The 13,088-nt window shown below is 43.1% G+C and overlaps 2 protein-coding genes across 3 annotated transcripts in view; one reads left to right on the top strand and one right to left on the bottom strand.

Moving 5' to 3' along the window:
• CTPS2 (CTP synthase 2) overlaps positions 1 to 13,088 on the bottom strand; it is a 122,541-nt gene that overhangs the window by 52,260 nt on the left and 57,193 nt on the right. The window lies entirely within an intron of this gene.
• S100G (S100 calcium binding protein G) lies at positions 7,575 to 10,988 on the top strand. The gene is made up of 2 exons (XM_050777674.1): positions 7,575 to 7,709; positions 10,841 to 10,988. Exons 1-2 carry the CDS (start codon positions 7,575 to 7,577, stop codon positions 10,943 to 10,945), a joined length of 240 nt encoding a protein of 79 aa, XP_050633631.1. The 3' UTR covers positions 10,946 to 10,988.

Here is a 13,088-nt window from a genome sequence, read left to right on the forward strand (position 1 = left end):
CAGACTAGCCATGCCCTCCTCGTGTATTCTAACCTGTAGCTTCTACCTCAGCTAGCTGGGGCCATTGTCAATGGCACCTCCACTCTCCTACCCACCACCATACTATACACGGACCACCTCCTTCTCTACTTTTCCCAAGATGCCTTCTCCCTCCCATTCCTCAGGCTTTAGGGGCCCCGTCCAGTTCCCCTTACTGCCTCATAATTAATGCCATTGTTATGCTCAGCCTACCAAATAAATAACCTATACATTGTCAATTCATTTTCAGTAACTCATGGTAGGAGACTGAATAATGCCTCCCCTACCCCAAAGCTATCCACATCCTAGTCCCTGAAACCTATGAATCTATAGCAAAAGGGACTTGCAGATGTGATTAACTTGAAGATTTTTTTTTTTTTTTTTTTTTTTTTTGAGACAGGATCTCACTCTGTCTCTAAGGCTGGGGTGCAGTGGCATGATCACAGCTCATTACAGCCTCTGACTCCTGGCTTCAAGTGATCCTCCCACCTCAGCCTTCCAAGTAGCTGGGGCCACAGGTGCATGCCACCATGTCTGGCTAATTTTTTGGTTTTTTTTTTTTTTTTTTTTTTTTTTTTTTTTTTGAGACGGAGTCTTGCTCTGTAGCCCGGGCTGGAGTGCAGTGGCCGGATCTCAGCTCACTGCAAGCTCCGCCTCCCGGGTTTGCGCCATTCTCCTGCCTCAGCCTCCTGAGTAGCTGGGACTACAGGCGCCCGCCACCTCGCCCGGCTAGTTTTTTGTATTTTTAGTAGAGACGGGGTTTCACCGTGTTAGCCAGGATGGTCTCGATCTCCTGACCTCGTGATCCGCCCGTCTCGGCCTCCCAAAGTGCTGGGATTACAGGCTTGAATTTTTTGGTATTTTTTTGTAGAGATGGGGTTTCGCCATGTTGCCCAGGCTGATCTTGAACTCCTGGCTTCAAATGATCCTCCAGCCTTGGCCTCCCAAAGTGCTGGGATTACAGGAATGAGCCACCATGCCCAGCCTGTAAATTGAGGTTCTGGAGGAGGGAAGATTCTGGATTATCAGGGTGGGCCCAGTGTAACCACAAAGGCTCGTAAAAGAGGGAGGCAGGAGGGTCAGGGTCAGAAAAGGGGATATGACCACAAAGCAGAGATCAGAGAGACTGGAAGATGCTATGCTGCTGGCTTTGAAGATGGAGGACGGCCATGTGCAAGTGGCCTCTAGAAGCCGGAAAAAGCAAGGAAATGGATTCTCTCCTACATCCTCCAGAAGGAACACTGCCCTGCCAACCCACTTTATATCTCTGACTTCCAGAAGAAATGTGTATGTGTTTCAAGTCACTGTGTTTGTGGTAATTCGTTACAACAACCATAGGAATCTAATACCGTTATTTACTACAAACAGCTTTAACTTCGTCTATTATTTCATAAATGCATCTCCTCTCAAAAATTAAGTATAGGCTCATCAAGCACAAGGATTACATCTTTTTATTTTCCATCTCCACTGAGGAGTTCAACACAGTGTCAAGTTCAGATCAAGTACTCAATAATGGAATCTCCCAGCGTTTTAAATGTATTAAAAACTAACAGAGGAGACTAAGGGATGGGTCAGTGGGCCAGAGAGTAGCAGAGGGGTGTCTGAGATACTCATGGATGTCCCAAGTTGCAAGTAAGTCACTTCAGCAGACGGGAAGGGAGGAATGGTGCCCTGCTCAGAGGCCGAGTACACACTATGCCCAGTCCTGCCTGACAGAGTCCTGCCTCTAACCTAAAGCAGTTTTTTTCCCCATTTCTGGCTTCCAACCTGCATTGTGTCACCAAGTAGTGTGAGAATGGAATCTACAATGGGGAAACCAATGAGCAGTCCCATAAGTACATATGTATTTTTCCAGTCTTTTAAACTTGTTTTTTTCCCCACTGGTAAAAGAAGGCTGCTATGGTTTGACTGCATTGCCCAAAGTTGATGTGTTGCAAGCTTAATCCCCAGTGCAACAGTGTTGACAGCTGGAACCTTTAAGAAGCAATTAAGTTATAAGGGCTCTGCCCCCATGAATGGATTAATGCCATTATCATTGGAATGGGTTAGTTATCATGGGAATGGGTTCCTGGTAAAAGGATGAGCTCAGTCCCCTTCCCTCTCTCTCACCCATGTGATACCTTCCACCACATGATGACACAGCAAGAAGGCCCTCACCAGATGCCAGCACCTTGATCTTGGACTTCTCAGCCACCCTCTAGAACTGTGAGGAAATAAATTTCTTTTCTTTATAAATTAGCCAGTCTCAGGTACTCTGTTATAGCAGCTCAAAACAGACAAGAGCCTATATCATTTTCATCAGGAAAAGAACTTTCTTACACCTCAGAAAAGAACCTTCTTATACCTCCAGATGTAAACATAATACTTAAGTGTGATACTACTTGTGGTCCTAATGTTAACATACAATGGTTGTCCTCAGAGAAGCCCTTCTCCTGGGAGGGGAATGTGGCATGGTGGTTGAGGGTGCAGGCTGGGCCTGAACTTGAATCCCAGCTCTACTACTGACCAGTAATGTGACCTTGAGCAGATCCTTGGATGTCTCTACAGACTGGGGGGACCAACAGCATCCACTTCATAAAGTTGCAGCAAGGATTTAATGAGGCCATGAGAGTTGGATGCCTAGGTCAGCACACTACCCATGGTAAAAATATGCCCTTAAGAAGCATAGGCTATGGTCAGGAGGCCTCTGGGAACTCAACTGCTGAAGGTGAGCACAGGCTGACCCAAAAGAAGTGAGCCTCACAGCCCAGGCAAAGGTTGGAAGTGAACTTTGTCTGAAGGTCCAGGGAAGGTAGACACCAGGTCAGGTGACAAGCAAGCTATACTTTCTGGGAAAGTTGTGTTTGAGTATTCAAGGTCTCTTTTAAACTTCAGGATCAAAGATAGTAAGAACCCATGGATAGCATTTCACACCCATTTTGTTTTGCAGGGACCAGGTACTAACACTGTACCCTCTTCCTGAAGGTGCTTTTCAAGATACTCCGTGCTGTCAACTTCAAGCAGAATAACCCACAGAAGCCTGTGGTGCCCAGAGCTCTTAAGATATGTTACTCTTGGCTTTCCTAGGAAAAATTAAGTCTGTCCAAAGATCAAACAATTGAACAGTGAGGTGATAAATAACCTTTGCCTCTCCATTTTTCCAGTACCACCCTTGTGCCTGACATTTTCCCCCCTTCTCTAGTTTCAAAACGCACCCTTGTGAACACACCCTGTATTTATCACTTGTCTCCATATATTTTTAGTTAATGTTTCACAAGAGTATCTATTAGTGGATTTTTCATGTTTCCAAGTGCAAGTTTACCCTCATGCTTTTAAGTCTATGGGTAAAGAGAAAAATAAGAGACAAGAGATGTGACTGGTAGAAGTGAACAAGTAAAAACTTAAGAAGCCCCACAGGCTGTTTTTCAGGTTCGAGTTTTGCTAGCATTGGCTGCAAGTAGAAATTCTGACAATAGGCAGCATTGGGCCCATTTTTTTTTTTTTTTTTTTTTTTTTTAAGACAAAGTTTCACTCTTGTTGCCCATGCTGGAATGTAATGGCATGATCTCGGCTCAACGCAACCTCCACCTCCAGGGTTCAAGCAATTCTCCTGCCTCAGCCTCCTGAGTAGCTGGGATTACAAGCATGCACCACCATGCCTGGCTAATTTTTGTATTTTTAGTAGATATGAGGTTTCTCCATGTTGGTCAGGCTGGTCTCAAACTCCTGACCTCAGGTGATCCGCCCACCTCGGCATCCCAAAGTGCTGGGATTACAGGCGTGAGCCACCGTGCCCAGCCACATTGGGCCAATTCTAATCAGAAGTTGTCCCTTGAAATAAGAGATTTGTAGTCTAAAAGACTATTAACCAATACTGCTCCAAAAGTTTTTCTTAGAGATAATTTATATATATACATACACACATGTCATATGTAATATATGGGTGTGTTATATAGAACATGTTATCTTTCATCAAATGTATCGTTACTAAGATGACATATAGTTATTAAAATCATTTCTTCAATACAGATGCAGTGGCTCACGCCTATAATCCCAGCACTTTGGGAGACTGAGGCGGGCAGATCATTTGAGCCCAGGAGTTGGAGACCATCCTGGGCAACACGGCAAAACCCATGTTGTATTTCTCTACAAGAAATTAAAAAAAAAAAAAAATTATCTGGGCATGGTGGTGCATGCCTGTAGTCCCAGCTACTTGGAAGGCTGACGTAGGAGGATCACCTGAGCCCGGGGAGGTTGAGGCTGCAGTGAGCTGTGTTTGCGCCACTGCACTCTAACCTGAGTGACACAGTGAAGCGGCCTCAAAAAAACAAACAAAAAAACCAGATGCAAGAAATGTAATAATCGCCCCATTTGATTTTAGCTCACAAGTGGTAATCTGAGAGAAAAGATAATTTAAGATGCTATTCAACAACTGGGGAGATTTGACATGGGCTATGATAATGGCATTGTGGTTACATAGGAGAATGTCTTTGTCCTTAGGAGACAGATGCTGAGGTGTTTAGGGGGGAAGCATCTAGATGTCTTTAATTCATTCTCAAATGACTCAGGGGCGGAAGAAAGTGTCTGTCCAGAGAAAGAGAAAGCAAATGTGGAGATGTTAGCAATTAGTGAATCTAGTTGAATGGCAGACTGGCGTTCATTGCACTATTCTTGCCACTTTTCTGTAGATTTGAAATATTTTTTAAAAGATGTTAAAAAAAAGATAGTTCTTGTTATGATTAAGCACAAAAGCCTACTTCCTCCCAGGAAAACAGAACATATGTGTAAAAACACTGGCAATTTTCTAAAATCTTGATTAAAATGCATTGCCAAAATCAGAATATTTTTGTGTAAAATCTTATAACTAAAAATAAAATGCCTGTCTTTACTCCAACCAGTGAGTTAATACATATTCTATATTGGTACATAGCAAAGTCAAGAATCCATAATAAAAACAAGAATAATATATACAAGACAGCAAAGACACATGGAATGATAAATGCTCAAGATTGGCGGGAAGCTTTTAAGGAATTCTATTAGATTTCCCATTTGTTCTCCAATGTAAATAAGGCCCTAGAATTTTAGAGCTGAGAAACATCAGGGAGAAATACAGTCCCAATAGTTCAGTCCTCAGTTTGCAGGTGATATAAGGCAGAGTCAGAGAAAATTATTTAAGTGTGGAAGTGTACAAGTGTTTCAAAGCTGTAAAGTGCTCTTAAAATCCACCTGGAACCCCTTCCTGTGAGTTACAATCAGCATTAGATCAATGTCCCTTGGAAATGTCCTACTTATTTCATGGAACTCTTTCCAGTAGAAATCAATTTCCTTGGCAATTTTAAATCACGGCAGTTCCAAAAAGTTTGAAGTATTTCCAATTGAACAAGAGTAAGTCAAGTGTTCTCACAAGTTTTTCGAATGGTAACAAAATATATTTGGTAAGGAAAAGGATAATGAGAAATAAAAAGGAGACATGGGACCAACAAATAATAAAAGAGCTGAAAAAATGACCATGTTACCCAATATTTTGATTTGCCAAATAAAACCACAAAGTACTGAGTATCTTCTTTCCACTTCTTAAACCCGCTTCTGAAGCAATACTTCCATTCATTCATTCATGTATTCAAATATTTAAACTGCTAATATGTAAAGACATCAGAAGGACTTCAACGGCCATACTGTAATTTTTTAAACTATGTAATATTGTCCTTCTATGACAGCATTTTTTCTTTTTTACAGACAGGATCTCACTCTGTCACTCAGGCTGGAGTGCAGTGGCACAATCATGGCTCGCTCTTGCCTCAACCTCCCAGGCTCAAGGAATCCTCCCACCTCAGCCTCTACAGTAGCTGGGACTACAGGCATGTACCACCACACCTGGCTGATTTTTTAAATTTTTCAGTAGAAATGAGGTCTTGCTATGTTGACCAGGCTGGTATCAAACTCCTCACCTCAAGCCATCCTCCTGCCTCAGCCTCCCAAAGTGCTGGGATTACAGGCATGAGCTACTGAACAGGGCAGCATTTTTTTTTTTTGGATATGAAGAAAGCTTTTTTTTTTTTTTTTTTTTTTGAGACAGAGTCTCGCTCTGTCGCCCAGGCTGGAGTGCAGTGGCCGGATCTCAGCTCACTGCAAGCTCCGCCTCCCGGGTTTACGCCATTCTCCTGCCTCAGCCTCCCGAGTAGCTGGGACTACAGGCGCCCGCCACCTCGCCTGGCTAGTTTTTTGTATTTTTAGTAGAGACGGGGTTTCACCGTGTTAGCCAGGATGGTCTTGATCTCCTGACCTTGTGATCCGCCCGTCTCGGCCTCCCAAAGTGCTGGGATTACAGGCTTGAGCCACCGCGCCCGGCCGAAAGTTATTTTTTAAAGTCTAAATATGCAACTAAATTGAAAATAATCCTCTATATCTAAGTTTATGAAATGTGAACTGTGAGCAAATATCATAATTATACATTGGAGGGAAAACATAATCTCAGGGGGAAAAAAATTCAAGCTTACACTTAGGACTCTGAACCATGAAGCAACTGTCGAGATGGACCTTTATTGGATCTTGCCCTTAATTATGGATGGAGTTCATGCAGTCTTAAGCCTGGGTGTCAAAAACCATTAATAATTACCCTTAAATGGCCAACAAAAGGATATTTTCATAATCAGGGTGGTGTGCCTGTAAAGACTATATAAGTCTCACGATTCTGCTCAGCTTTTCAAACTCCTCTTTGATTCTTCTAGCTGTTTCACTACTGGGCGACCAGGTTAGTGTGATTTTGGTACTACCTAGAGCTCCTTCTGTTTGCATTAATACTCTGCTTCCTTTCAGAATTGTGTGAAAGATAATGGTCTGGGGAGAAGGTGAGTTTATGCCATCTGAAGATATTCCCTGTAATTTAGAAGCTAGAAACTGTGGTCAAGTATTCTTGAAGACCACAGCCTGCAGAGTGCAGATCAGGTACATAAAAAGTGAAGAATGCCATTAATTGCTAATAAAAATCTTTGGCTCCAGGGACCATCCCCCCCATCTCCTAACAGATATACTCTAAGAACAGACATTCAACATACTATCTAAGATGGTTTTTTTGTTTGTTTGTTTGTTTGTTTGTTTGTTTTTGCGACGGAGGCTCACTCTGTCGCCCAGGCTGGAGTGCACTGGCATCGCACTCACTGCAACCTCTGCCTCCCGGGTTCAAGCGATTCTCCTGCCTCAGTCTTCCAAGTAGTTGGGACTACAGGCACGTGCCACTACACCCGGCTAATTTTGGTATAGAGACAGGGTCTCACCATGTTGGCCAGGCTTCCACAGTCTCGAACTCCTGACCTCAAGTGATCCACCCTCCTCGGCCTCCCAAAGTGCTGGGATTACAGGCATGAGCTACCATGCCCGGCCTAAGATGCTTATTTTTAAAACATGTTGGCAGTTACTGGTGTCATTCCCACCCCAACGTTCTCTTTTCCTTATTCTTCCCCATTTATGCCAAGGAAATGGCCCAATGGCACTAAAATCCTGCTGACAACCCTCAGCACAAAACTCTGCTTCAGCTTTTTGGTAAGTTTTATTTTCTTCCCAATTTATAGGGCACCAGAATGAGCACTAAAAAGTCTCCTGAGGAACTGAAGAGGATTTTTGAAAAATATGCAGCCAAAGAAGGTGATCCAGACCAGTTGTCAAAGGATGAACTGAAGCTATTAATTCAGGCTGAATTCCCCAGTTTACTCAAAGTAAGTGGCCATCCGCAGAGCCCGCTTAATGGGACTGATGGTGGGGAGGGAAGGAGGGGAGAGGACTCTGGTAAAGCTTTATAGGGACCATCGCTTGAGGGAGGACACATGCAGGTGGGCTTTCTTCCCCTTAAGTCAGGCCACATTTCAGAAGGCAAGCTCTCAGAAAACAAGGGCCAAGCCTTCTCTCCCTCCCGCAGCCTCAGCACAGGACTCTGCAGGACTAGCCATGGTAAATGGAAGCAATGCCAAATTATGCCTGGAAGAGCCACAAGTCATCAAGCAAACCCACTAAGGCCTTCAGCAAGGATTCAGTAATTCTGTGCCAGGCTTTAGGAAAACAAAGAGGATTGCAAAATAGTGTTAGCTGGCCTTGGATGGGCTTCATTTTTATATGTAAAATCCCTCAACAAGACCAACATTTACTTAGCAGTCTGTTAGGAAAACCCACTGACAAATTGCCTTGTCAGCACTCATTTATATTTCAAAAGCATTTAAATTTGTGTTCATCACTTAAATTTGTATTAATGAGGCAACCATGCATTTCTAAACAACTTTCAAGAAAGGACTAAATTTCCTGGGCCATAAAGTTTCACATCAAAATCACCCCAGAGTTGTCAAAATCAAAATGTATTCAAGGCAACAGAGTGGAGAGAAGAGCTGATCCTCCTCTCTCCAATATACAGTACTTTCCTTTTGCTAAAGAAAAAACTGACTGAGGACATTTGCTAAAGATGGTAAGGCAACTCACTCCAGGAGGGCCATGGCGATCCATACTGAAACAGGTTCTTGCCATGGGGAGAGAGATTGGGCTCAACTCCTAAATGGACAAGTGGGGATTTACGATCATGGAACAGGATGGGGGGGCCAATGGATGGAAAATTACCAGGGAAATATCCAGGATAAGGAGTTTTTGGTTAAATTGCCTTGATAGGATCCTAGCTGAAGGCAGGCCAGGTGATCAGATATTAAGGGTGGTCAGATACAAGGACAAAGAGGGGAAGCCCAAGGTCGGGTCTAGTTAAGCAGAGGACTCAAACGAGACAGTCATTGTCATTTTGCAACTAAAAACCATCTTCACAACAGAAATGACATGCAATTGTTCTTTATGACTCAGTCACTATTTAGCTCTAACTTCAGGAGAGAACATTTCTTCAAATATTTTAACCAGCTCTCCAGATTTTAACCAGAAATGTCCCTTCTGCCAATATGACAATTGGAAAGACTTCTGTTTTTAATACTAAAAAGAAAAAAAGCTGAATTCAATGACCCTGTAATCTGATATTTTCTCATTTTCTTATAGTTGAAATACAGAAGAACTTGTAAAAACAGTTAAAATCACTAGCAGAAAAATGGACTTTTTAATTAAAAAGCAAAACAAGTTAGTGAGACATTTTAAATTTTTAAAAACCCTTTATTTTTTTCTAAAAGGAAGAAAAATAATCATCTAACAAGAAAGCCTAGGCCATGTACTCAAACAAGTTAACTCAAAAGGTAACATGAGTAACTTTTTCTATAGTTTATGTCCTTCCTACAAAAAGTACATAAGACATAATCTGGAACAAGGTAGGAAGACAAATGGTAAGTTCTGAAAGTGTACTTACATGTACCTGATTATATTTCCATAAGGTTTCCATTACTAAGGTTTTCCACCATACTCTGTTTCCATATATCATCACCATGTATGGTTTAGAATCTAGTAAAGGCTTCAGGAAAACAGTGTTTCATATTCATAAATCAAAGGCTGAATAAGTAACTTACGGTTTGGTCTTGTAATCAAAGCAAAGTGCTGAGTGTTTTTGTAGGAATCTTAGGGGTTAAAACAGATCTTCCATAGAGATGTGTTGCACAACATTGTGAATCTACTTAGCACTACCGGGCTGTATGCTTAAAAATGATTAAGAGCATAAATTCAATGCTCTGTGCTTTTTACCACAATTTATATATACATATATGTAATATAGTCTAATTTGAAACTGACAAACTGAACGGTTATTTCAATCGGTTTTCTAAGTAGTATTTTGCACAGATAGACTCCTACCTGAAAATCCAAGTAGTAATGGCTTTAAGGTTAGAGTTTTATGGTAGAGACAAAAATTAAGTCCGCTTAAGACACTGCAGGAAGTTCAGTAGTCAAAAAGCCTGCACACGATCTCACATGACATCTCAAGCAGTGGTTCTCCAAGTGTGGTCCCAGAGCAGCAGCACTGGCACCACCTGGGAAGCTGCTGAAACTATAGATTCTCCAGCCTGGACACCACAGCAAGACCTTGTCTCTACTAAAAATTTTCAAAAATTAGCCGGGTGTGGTGGTGCATGCCTTTAGTCCCAACTACTTGGGAGGCTGAGGCAGGAGGATCATTTGAGCCCAGGAGGTGGAAGCTGCAGTGAGCTGTGATCATGCCACTGCACTCCAGCCTGGGTGACAGAGCAAGACCTTGTGTACAGATTCTCAGGCCCCACCCCAGGCCTAGTGAGTCAGAAACTCTGGAGGTGGGGCTGGCAATCTGTATTTGCTAAGGCCAGCACGCCTATCGTGTGATTCTGATGCATGCTAAAGCATGGGAACCATTGAGCCAAAGTCATTTTGCATAACTCAGCGTTTGGGAAAAACTGGGCAGTGGTTAGTTAAGTGGTTGAGTTCTGGAGTCAATGTGTGGACCCCAAAAGGATTATAGAAGGAGCCCTCCCAGCCTGCTGCCTCATGTAATATGTCAGCCCTAGCCCTGGAGCAGGAGACAAACCCAGCTCCCAGGAAAACCTTGGGGCAGGGGTCCTCAACTGTTTGTGCACCATGGGCAATCCAGTGAAGCCCAAAGATCCCTTCTCAGAAGAATGTTTTTAGAGGCATAAAGAAAAAGACCCAAGATTACATAAGAAAACAACTGTATTAAAATACACATTGTATTAAAATAATAAATGTGTGATATGGGGGGGGGGGAAAGGTAGCCAGTTCTATGACACAGAGCAACATGACAGCTAGAGCTGGTCTCCCTCTGTTAGCTATTAGATGCATGTCACTGGAAACCTGGGCTGCCGCCTTCGCACACAGACCCAAGGCCTCTAATTTCTGAGAACGTGTAGCAGTAACTGATTCATTTTTTCTCCCCTCCCCTCTCCCATTCTTTTAGGGTCCAAACACTCTAGATGATCTCTTTCAAGAACTGGACAAGAATGGAGATGGAGAAGTTAGTTTTGAAGAATTCCAAGTATTAGTAAAAAAGATATCCCAGTGAAGGAGAAAACTAAATAGAACCCTGAGCACTGAAGGAAGAGCACCTGTGCTGTGGTTTTATCCTATGTGGAATCCCCCAAAGTCTCTGGTTTAATTATTTGCAATTATAATGATCTGGCTGTGAGGTTCAGTTATTATTAATAAAGAAATTATTAGACATACCTTACTTTGTTAAGTACTGACCCTCATAACATAATAGACTTGAAAGTAACCTCAGTCTGATTCAACTAATTCTATAGATTTAAAAGAGAGAGAGAGAGGGAGGCTGAGGCAGGAAGAACACTTGAACCCCGGAGGTCAAGGTTGCAGTGAGCCATGATCACACCACTGCACTCCAGCCTGGACCACAGAGGGAGACCCCGTCTTAAAAAAAAAAAAGAAAGAAAGAAATGTGAGGGCCAAGATAGCTCTGTGATCCTGCCCAAAACTACAAAGATGGTGTGGGAGACCTCAAAAGAATCCAGAAATGCCAAACCAACTCCCTTGCTCCACTTTTCTGCCAGAATCACCCTGTTGCTTGCTCTCCTTCCTTAACTCCTCAGTGCTCGGGTCATCTCCAATTTCCACTCTGATCTCACGCTATCCACCAGCGAGTGAGAAAAACACTTCACAAACAGACACTTGACATCATGCTATCTCCCAGACCTCGCTGTGCTTTCTTAATGAATGACCCTACGGAAGGAACACAGGACCTAGAGGCGGCCCCACTCATCACTGACCGGGTGGCCTCGTGTCTACCAGCCTAACGCTGTGGTTCTGGCATGTGACGTGTCATATAAAAGATCACAGGAAGACCTTGGGCCCTCTCAACTCTTGGCATCCTGTATCCTGACAAAACAGCCAGCCCTCAAGTTCAAGTTCCACTTTTCACATCCAGCTGGGGGATGCAGGGGGTGAAGTGACGACAGTGGGGAATATGGAGGCACGAAGCACAGAGAAGGGAAGGGAACTTTCTGCTACCCCTTACCAGATAAGAGTTCAAATGTTAACTTCAAGTTTGTCCAAGTTAACCAATGGCTCAAGCTGACCCCAATAGCCTGCTCACAGCAGTGCCCCAGAAGCTAGATTTTTATTTCTTCTTTATCCTCGCAACTCTCCTCCGCAAAACACCCATGAAGTATCAAAGTATCAGTATTGGGTCCCATTGCCTTTGAACGGTCTCTCTCAACCTTTCTTATTTTCTTTTTTTTTTGAGACAGAGTCTTGCTCTGTCGCCCAGGCTGGAGTGCAGTGGTATGATCTTGGCTCACTGCAACCTCCGCTTCCTGGGCTCAAGCAATTCTCCTGCCTCTCAGCCTCCCAAGTAACTGGGATTACAGGCGTGTGCCCCCACACCCGGCTAATTTTTGTACTTTTAGCAGAGACAGGGTTTTACTATGTTGGCCAGGCTGGTCTCAAACTCCTGACCTCAAGTGATCTGCCAGCCTCAGCCTCCCAAAGTGCTAGGATTACAGGTCACACCCAGCCTCTCTCAACCTTTCTTAAGCCATTATCACCCTCCTAAGGAGCCTTGTTAAACACTTGTTTCTAATCGCCACCCTCCAGGAAATTTTAACTCCAGAGATGTCTTGTGCATCTGTTTATGTGCTGTGTGCATATCTGCACTTTAGACATGAAGATTTTTTTTAACCCCACTGCTGCCCTCCCCACCAAAAACCCAATTGTAACCCCCTTGGGAGTGACATGATATGCTTTTGAACAATGTTCTTCAAGCAGTTTATTATTTTTACCTCACTCTCTAGAGCCCAGACTGCCACACTATACTTCCTGTAGTTGACATCAGAAAGATATGGGATCATTTCCGCTTTCAAAATGTAGAAAATGATGCTACTGAAGGAGTTTCAAACTACATAAGCCCTCTAAAGATTCTGCTATACGGCCCTGCCCTCAAGCTGAAAATCACTGCCTGCAAAGTACTGCCTTTGACTTATTTTCAGTTTTAGGGATTTTTTGTGTTTTTTTGTTTTTTGTTGTTGTTGTTTTCGTTTTTTTTTTGTTTTTTGTTTGTTTCTGTTTTTTTGATAGGGTCTTGCTCAGTAGCCCAGGCTGGAGTGCATTGGCATTTTCAGGGCTCACTGCAGTCTTGACCTCTTGGGCTCAAGGGATCCTCCCACCTCAGTCTCCCAAGTAGCTGGGACTACAGG

Source organism: Macaca thibetana, chromosome X, assembly GCF_024542745.1.
Source record: "Macaca thibetana thibetana isolate TM-01 chromosome X, ASM2454274v1, whole genome shotgun sequence".
Taxonomy (NCBI): domain Eukaryota; kingdom Metazoa; phylum Chordata; class Mammalia; order Primates; family Cercopithecidae; genus Macaca; species Macaca thibetana.

Coding starts and splice junctions, on each gene's coding strand:
- S100G (XM_050777674.1), top strand. CDS start 7,575: ATGAGCACTAAAAAGTCTCCTGAGGAACTGAAGAGGATTTTTGAAAAA. Junction 7,710..10,840: donor AATTCCCCAGTTTACTCAAA/GTAAGTGGCCAT, acceptor CCATTCTTTTAG/GGTCCAAACACTCTAGATGA.